The sequence below is a fragment of the Thermobia domestica genome, chromosome 3 (assembly GCF_964235325.1).
Source record: "Thermobia domestica chromosome 3, izTheDome1.hap1.1, whole genome shotgun sequence".
NCBI lineage: Eukaryota > Metazoa > Arthropoda > Insecta > Zygentoma > Lepismatidae > Thermobia > Thermobia domestica.
Genome location: NC_137456.1, coordinates 74,533,644 through 74,542,495, shown reverse-complemented (window position 1 = coordinate 74,542,495; position 8,852 = coordinate 74,533,644). Strand labels below are relative to the sequence as shown.

Below are 8,852 nucleotides of genomic sequence, written 5' to 3'. Positions count from 1 at the left end.
TTTTAGTGTTTCTACAAGTGTCTCTAGTTTTAATTTATGGACGACAAGAAACATCCGAGTATGTATGTTATTTACCAAATGATTCAATCTCCATGCATTTTCACAATACGTAAACGCTTAAAATTGAACAAAGTCTAAAGTTTATGACCTTTCATTATACATACTGTATAGCTTTGCAAAAATATATAGTAAAAAAGAAGTTGTTTTCAATAAAACAATAAAAATGGGATATTCTCAAAATTAAAATAAAAATTGCCGTAGCCCAACTTGGTCCTCTAGATACGGCCCTAACTATCACAAGTATTAAGGTGTTCTTTGCAATATGAAAGAAAATAGAGTAGTAGAAATGTGAAATAGTTTTGCGAAACAAATTGGTCTAAGAAGTTCCGTGTACTTTTGTTCTTAAGCTATCTCCTCGAAAATAAAACTATACAAGCATTTCTAAGTGAAAATTTTACCCTTACTAAAAAAAAAAAAAAAAAAAAAAAAAAAAAAAAAAAAAAAAAAAAAGATAAGCTATATTTTTAGTTTTTCTATGATAAACATAAAATCTTCGACTACTGGTAACAGTTTGTATAGAATGATCTAGTATATCGTGATCTTCACTTTGACAATGCAAATCAAAGCAATAACATTGAAAATTATTTGTAATTAAAGCACATTTTTTTGAGAAGCAATTAAGAGACAGTAATTTCAAACAAAGACCGAAGTACTTAGAAAAGGAATTGTTACCGGTATGCTTAAAAGAAAGAAATCTTGTATATACATGTAATAAAAATAAGTCGTTTATTTTACTTGGGTTTATTTTACTTTTTTTTATGTAACACAACTAATAGTGTTGAGTATATGTTTATTTGTGACATCGTTTTTGAAATGGTACACACTACAGGAACACGAAAATTCAATTTTACGTTTTTCTTTTCCAGTGCCACAAAAACTAAAAAAAAAAAATAGGAAAGGAAGCGGGAAGGGAAAGAAGTGACGCACAGTGACCAAAGAACAAACTACATCATGTCAGTGAGTAATATAGGTGAGAGTGTTGAAAAGAAAATCACCCATCGTACATGCTGCAACTGTGGAGTAGCAACTTGTTCTTTTAAAGGAAAAGAAAAGCAACTTTCATTTTTCGCTAAACAGTTTTCACAATATGGTATGAACTTGCAAGACAGCACCGAACAAGAACATATTGATCAAAATGTCTTCAACTGTAGACTCTGCAGGGTAACTTTGGTGCAAGGAAGGCCCTGTTGTCATATTGTAACAGATCCACGAACCAAGAAACTCGTGTGTGTTTTCTGCAAGAAAATGTATGTACAACAATTCCATGCAAGAAATCATCAATTGGAACACTTTGGAATTCGGAAATACAAATGTGAAACTTGTTTAATGGAATTTGCTCACTCACAGAGCTTAACACGGCACAAATACAAACATAATAAGCAAAGTATGCATCCTAATTTGGAGTCTAGAATTAAAAAGCGACATGAATGCCCAACATGTCTGAAGACCTTTTCTCGAGAATGTGCACTGAAGACACATAAACGCAATCATGAAGTACCCAAGGAGAAATACATACGAATAAAAGAGAGACGATTTCGATGTCCAAAATGTAGCAAAAAGTTTTACGCAAAATTAACACGTGATGACCATTTGAATAGTCATTCAGGAGTAAAGCCCTACAAATGTGAGATTTGTGGTAAAGTGTTTGGATGGCGTGGAAACTTCCTTGCCCATAAAGCAGTTCACGAAGATTTCGAATCACGGTTTTGCAAGCGTTGTGATAAAACTTTCGCCACTAAATATAATCGTATGAAACATGAAAAGACACATCTACCTAAAAAGAACTACAAATGCAAATTCTGTGGTGTTATTTACAAGAATGAATATTACTTTGTTTTTCACGAACGAAAACACACAAAAACTCCTGTATACCGCTGCCAGATATGTGGTAGTAAGTTCTTAATAAAGCTGGAATATACAGCACATATGGCCCATTCCCGTGGAAAACTTTTTAGGAAAACAGAAAGAATTAAAATTAGTGACAAATTTCGATTTGATTGCAATTTTTGCTGCAAACAATTCAAATATCCAAGTTTGGTCAAGTATCATGAAAAGAAACATTCAAACAAGAGACCATATCGCTGCGACGATTGCAAGAAATGTTTCAAATCGCAAGCAAGTATATCTAGACACTGTAAATTGCACTTGAAAAATTTAAGACAGAAGTCAACAAATGAAACACGTCAATTGCAACAAAAGAGTAAAATTGCAGTAGAAATACCTAAAGACATTACGTCAGAAAAACAGAAAAGTAAAGCAAACAAACAAGTATTCCATGAGGATAATTTAAAATTAACTGGACATGAAAATCAGACAGGCCAAAACGCTAGAAATGGTACAACAAAGAAGAAAAGAACACAGAGGGAACCAAGTGAGAACATCGCTGAAGGTGGAGAAGCAGAGGAGAGAACAGGAACTCAGGACCAGTCGTTGGAGAATAATTTAGATAATTCTGTAAATATGGTTACCTCGTCTGATCAAAACCAAATAGTAATAGACCATGAAAAGAATTTAGATAATATTTCTCCAGATATTACGCAAGAAATCACCGAAGAACCGTATCTTTGGCGCCATTCGTCGTCATCTTTTGATACAATCAGTGACATAACTAAAGAACCCAGTGATTCGGAAATCAGAGGGGGTGTAACAAACGCTTACGCTTCTGATCCAGAAACGATTTGTTCAAATAATGATATTCTACATGGACAAAGTGAAACAAACAACCAACAGAAAGGACAAAAACCTAACAACAGTTTGGAAACAGCTTCACCTGCAAAGGAAATACCGGAGGAAAGAAGTCAGGACTTAAGCTCAAGGATACCCGAAGAAGTTGTACAACAACTAAAGACGTTGCAATTAACCGAAGCTATTGCTCTACAGAATGCGAGAAGACTAGAGGAATTAGAAACAGGCAATGAAGGGGTTTCCAGTGATGATATATTAACATCCACAAATAAAATAACAGCAGTTTCAGACATCACAGTACACGACGATGTAACTACAACGTCGAATTCAGTAAACCCGTTACAATTAATTGAAGCTATTGCCCCATGGAATGAGGGAAGACTGGAAGAAGTAGAAACAGCCAGTGAAGGAATTTTCAGTGACACTATGTCAATTGATACATTACAATTCACAGATGAAAAAACAACAGATTCAGGCATCACAGCACAGGGTGATGTTAGTTCCACATCGCATTCAGAAAAGCCGTTACAATTAATTGAATCTATTTCTCCATGGAATGCGGGAAGACTGGAAGAAGTAGAAACAGGCAATGATGGAATTTTCAGTGATGAAGGTATGTCAATTGATACATTAAAATTCACAAATGAAAAAACAACAGATTCAGGCACCACAGTACAAGACGTAGTAACTTCCACATCGTATGCAGTAAAGCCGTTACAATTAACTGAAGCTATTGTCTCACGAAATGCGGGAACACTGGAAGAAGTAGAAACAAATGAAGGAGTTGTCAGTGATGATATTTCAACTGATACATTAAAATCTACAAATAAAAAAACAACAGATTCAGACATTATATTCCAGGAAGATGTTAGTACTACATCGGACTCAGGAAAGCCGTTACAATTAATTGAAGCTATTGTTCCACGGAATACGGGAAGACTGGAAGAAGTAGATACAGGAAATGAAGTTTTCAGTGATGGTATGTCAACTGATATATTAAAATCTACAATTTATAAAACAACAGATTCAGACAAAGATAATGTAAGTACCACATCAGACTCAGGAAAGATGTTACAGTTAACCGAAACTACTGCACCACAGGATGCTGGAAGACTGGAAGAAGTAGAAACAGGTGATGAAGGGATTTTTAGTGATGTCATGTCAGTTGATACTTTAAAATCTTCAAGTAAAAAAGCAACAGATTCAGATATCACAGTACAAGATAATGTGAGTACTACATCAGACTCAACAAATTTCTCGAACAAAGAAACACATAAAGAATGTAACATAGAACAAGATGATGAAACAGATTCTGTACTTCCTGATAGAAGTGAGTATCAGGGAGACTTTATAAGCTATGATAAAAACTATTCGTCTCATTGATCATTCAGGAAAAAAAAATAATGTGATACAAGATTTCTTTCTTTTTGTATCGAATATTTTGAACATTTATTGTCTCGTATTAAGAAAAAAGGGCATAGTCATCCATTATACTTGTTTTCAGAGTCTGTACTTCCTGATAGAAGTGAGTATCAGGGAGACTTTATAAGCTATGATAAAAACTATTCGTCTCATTGATCATTTAGGGAAAAAAAAAATAATGTGATACAAGTTTTCTTTCTTTTTGTATCGAATATTTTGAACATTTATTGTCTCGTATTAAGAAAAAAGGGCATAGTCATCCATTATACTTGTTTTCAGAGTCTGTACTTCCTGATAGAAGTGAGTATCAGGGAGACTTTATAAGCTATGATAAAAACTCTCATATTAAGAAAAAAAGGGCATAGTCATCATTTATACTTGTTTTCAGTGTCTGCTCTTGAGGGAAGTCACACACACACACACACACAAATAAAACTTTTATCGCTTCAAACTAACGAGAGAAAACTTACCTAATGTACTAATTCCTGTATACAATTTGTGTTTTCTTCCCTTAGTTTAAAGGGATAATTAGTTTAATTTCTAGCGATGACTTCCCTCCAGAACCGCTGCTTTTTTAAATGAAAGAAAAGAAAAATGAAACAAGTGTATCAATTTATGTAATCTTCATTAACTTAGAGAATTAAACTTAATTCAGGTATGACATACAATAATGCCAAATATTCTTATTAAAATGTTTCTAATAGTTGATCCATTTTATTCGAATGACAATTTTATAATGGATAATTACATGAATAAATGTAACGTACAGTCTTACTCAATAATCCTAGCTAATACTCTCCTATGTTCTTACCCCAGAAACTGAAGCAAATCAAACAAATATCCTTTTCTGGTTGATTAAATTTTTAAGCTAAAGTACGAGGGTAATTCGGAAAGTAAGGAACGTTTTTATATAAACACTTTAATAACTGATATACAAAGGCGAAATGTGTGTTACATACTATGTGATACTTAAGTTACTTTTCGACATAGTCGCCGTGTAAATTTAAACACTTGTCATACCGTGGTACAAGTTTTTCTATGCCTTCGGCATACACAGTTGCCGCCAAACTGTTGAACCAATCACTAACAGCTTCCTTAAGTTCATCATCACTGCCGTAGTGGCTTCCACCCAAAAAGTCTTTCAACTTTGGCAATAGGTGGAAGTCACTGGGGGCTAAGTCAATAGTGAATCGCCTATCCTCTTGAATTTTCCGCTCAATTCTTCCTTTGAGTTCGTCAGTCACAACAGAAGGCCGGCCCGAGCGTTCCTCATCGTACACATTCGTCCGTCCGTCATTAAACATAATGCACCACTTACGAACTGATGCTTCATTCATTACATTTCCATACACCTCAGTGATTTGTCTATAAATTTCTATCGGACGCACTTTTCTTGCATTCAAAAATCTTATCACACTACGAACCTCACACTTGGCGAGATCAGTAATTGTATTGCACATTTTACAGTCGCACAGCGAAGCAATAACGGACCGTAGCGGATCGCAGCTGGTGTCAGACTGAGGCTAAAGCATGCTCAGGTCAATAACCCAGCAGCAGCGGGGGTGGGGGAACACGCGCACGCGCTAGCGCAAAACGTTCTTTACTTTCCGAATGACCCTCGTACAACATTGTTCTACAGATGTGTGAATGTGTTCTTTTCATAGAGAGGTGAATAACTAGGTTTCCTAAACATGACTGTACAAATATCAAGTAATAATTTCTATTAAAGATAAACATTTTATATGTTCTTTCTCTTTTTTTATAGTGAAGATTTTTGTATCAGATCGTATGTAAAAATATTTGCAATGTTTTAAGAGAAATTGTTTTCTACTTTATTTTGATGTAATTTTGTTTTGTAATTAACAATATAATTTCTTTTTGTAATTTCCTGTTTCCTTTAAAAACAATTACGTTTACTATATTTCTTGTGAAACAAGAATGAAATTAGTTTTGTTTTTAAAAAAAATAACATGTTTTTCCTTTGATGCTAATTTCAACTGTAGACATTTCTTGTTTCATTTTTTATATTCACTGTAAAAAGTTGATTTTATATAATCAGTGGCTCAAATAAATATGTTCTAAAATGCCTATAGTAGTCTTCATACTTTTTTATTAGACGATTTTTTCCACTTTTTGTTTTATAACTCATGTTGCAGCAATGAAAATGAGGGTTATACAGTCTATGACAAAAATGCAAAACAATTAAACCTATTAAAGCTTAACTCATGAATTTCTTGCTGGGATTGACGCCAACGAATAATTTCCTCCAAGACAGATACTATTGAAGTAACTTAACTATAATACTGAAGTTACTTCAATAGTCTGTCTTAGAGGAAATTCTTCGTTGTTGTCAATCGCGGCAGAGATTCGTGAGCTGAGCTTTTTATCTATAAGACACTAATCAGAGAAGACACTGAAAGTGCCTAGTTGTCATCTTCTCATTTTCTTCTTGTTCTCTTTCTGCGTCCGGATGACAGCCGCAGTGTCTTAGAATTTCAGCACCTTTAACAGTCTTGTGAGTTTGTATGTGTCTCATTAATATTGATTTTCTACTTAACGTTGCAGTATCTTCGTACTAACGAGCAATACTGATAGAATGTCATAATTTCATTTGGAGTTTTCAGGCTAATTGAAAATGACAATTCAGTCAGACATTGTAAAGAAGTATAATACTAAAAGAGAAAACTCCAAAAGGTTCATGTCGCAGTCATGGTATAAAGGTGAGCAGAAAGTATGTTGTAATACAACTTTATTTATTTATTTATTTACTTATTTTTTTATTTTTTAAATTTTGATATATGTTTTCGCATCGTACGATATTTTCTTTCTACAATGTCTGCCTTGATTTTAATACTCTTGACCCAACTATGTTTTAAAGTCAAGTCACCTTTGACATAATATACATAGTTAAGTGATGTTTATATCTGGCCATTGCAGAAGCTAGATTCCTCTAGGGTTACAAAATACACTTCCATTATGCTTTAAATTATTCGTCTCAAAAAAGCATGATGAATCCAAATATATAATAAAGTGAATTTCGCAACGAGTCATATTCCAACCACTGCTACGACACTCAAATGGAGGTGAACAGTGTTGGGATCTAAGATGAATTTCTTCTTTGATAAACCAATCTTTCTCCATTACCTTTTTCCTGCAGTTGGTTTAAGAGCTTGGCATAGTATTTGAGTTTTGGTGGACAGTTTCACACTTAGTTTAAAATTAGTATTGCTGTGAGTCATTTCCAGAATATCTCAAATGGTTACCGCATACAGGGTGTTTGAAAACAACACCGACAACGTTTGGAACGTGATTCCTGACACCAAGATAAGACAAAAAGTATAGACCAACTTGGGTGCACAAATGCTTCCTTTCGGAGTTATAGGCCGCCGGAAACATGAAAAAATGAACTTGAAAGGTCCATAGCTCCAAAACTATGGGATCCACCATATTCGGGTCAAGACCACTTAGGAACTAGTATGTGCACTATCCAAAAATACATGTTTCATAATCCTGTGGTACTTCCGCAACTATTTTTATAGGGGTATTTGTTGACTACTTCAAATTATATGCTCGTAGCCAAACTTCCTCCGTAAAAATCTTTGCGTGAGTACCTAAGGATTGTAAAACATGTATTTTTGGATAGGTCACTTGTTAGTTCTAAAGTGAAGTGTTGACCCCGACTACGGTATTTCCCATAGTTTTGGAGCTATAGACCTTTAAAGTTCACTTTTTCATGTTTTCGGCACCCTATAACTTCGAAGAGAAGCATTTGTGCACCTAGGTTAGTTCATACTTTTTTTCTTATCTTGATGTCAGGAAATCACCTCCCAAACGTTGTCGGTGTTGTTTTGAAACGTCCTGTATATAAAATCAAGAGCCGCGATGGAGTAGTCGGAAAACCGTCTACCTTTTAATTCAGCGATGCAGGTTCCATGTCCGGTGAGTACAGATTTTTTTTTCTCGTTTCAATGCAGCTCTGGGGTTTACCTAGTATCTGTTAAGTCGGCCGAATATTGACCAAAGAACAGGACAGTCGAGCTGAGGTCCAGTAATGTGAGCAATGCAATCAAGCCTTGTACCACATATTCACTCGAGCACGTGCTAGACAAAGGTTTCTCCGACGTTGTGATTTTAGTCTCTGTAAAGCCGGCCATACATTCACCAGAGGACAGGACAGTCGAGCAGAGGTCCAATACTGTGTGTAATGCAATGAAGCATTGTACCGCATATTCACTCGAGCACCTGCTGGACAAAGGCCTCTCGAACGTTGTGATTTTAGTCTCTGTAAAGCCGGCCATACATTGACCAGAGGACGACAGTCGAGCCGAGGTCCAGTACTGTAAGCAATGAAATAAAGCTTTGTACCGCATATTCACTCGAGCACGTGCTAAACAAAGGTTTCTCCGACGTTGTGATTTTCGACTCAGTAAAGCCGGCCATACATTGACCAGAGGACGACAGTCGAGCCGAGGTCCAGTACTGTAAGCAATGCAATAAAGCTTTGTACCGCATATTCACTCGAGCACATGCTAGACAAAGGCCTCTTCAACGTTGTGATAGAGACACATGGTCAGTACACTCAGGCTTCTTGTTTCGTATCCTCTACTTCATCCCTATGGCATCGGCTTTGTAGCCTTCCTCTGGCCAATATGTAGCCGGCCTACAAAGGGTATATGGGGCAACCT

At 35.5% G+C, this 8,852-nt stretch overlaps 1 protein-coding gene across 2 annotated transcripts in view; it reads left to right on the top strand.

Moving 5' to 3' along the window:
- Positions 1-6,224, top strand: part of LOC145680520 (uncharacterized) — a 67,795-nt gene extending 61,571 nt beyond the window's left edge. For both annotated transcript variants that reach the window (XM_081751124.1, XM_081751123.1), the window contains exon 5: positions 927-6,224. In XM_081751124.1, the coding sequence (XP_081607250.1) occupies positions 1,012-4,128 (3,117 nt within the window). In that variant the 5' untranslated portion in view covers positions 927-1,011 and the 3' untranslated portion in view covers positions 4,129-6,224. The remainder of the gene's footprint in view (positions 1-926) is intronic.
- Positions 6,225-8,852: the final 2,628 nt, after the last annotated feature.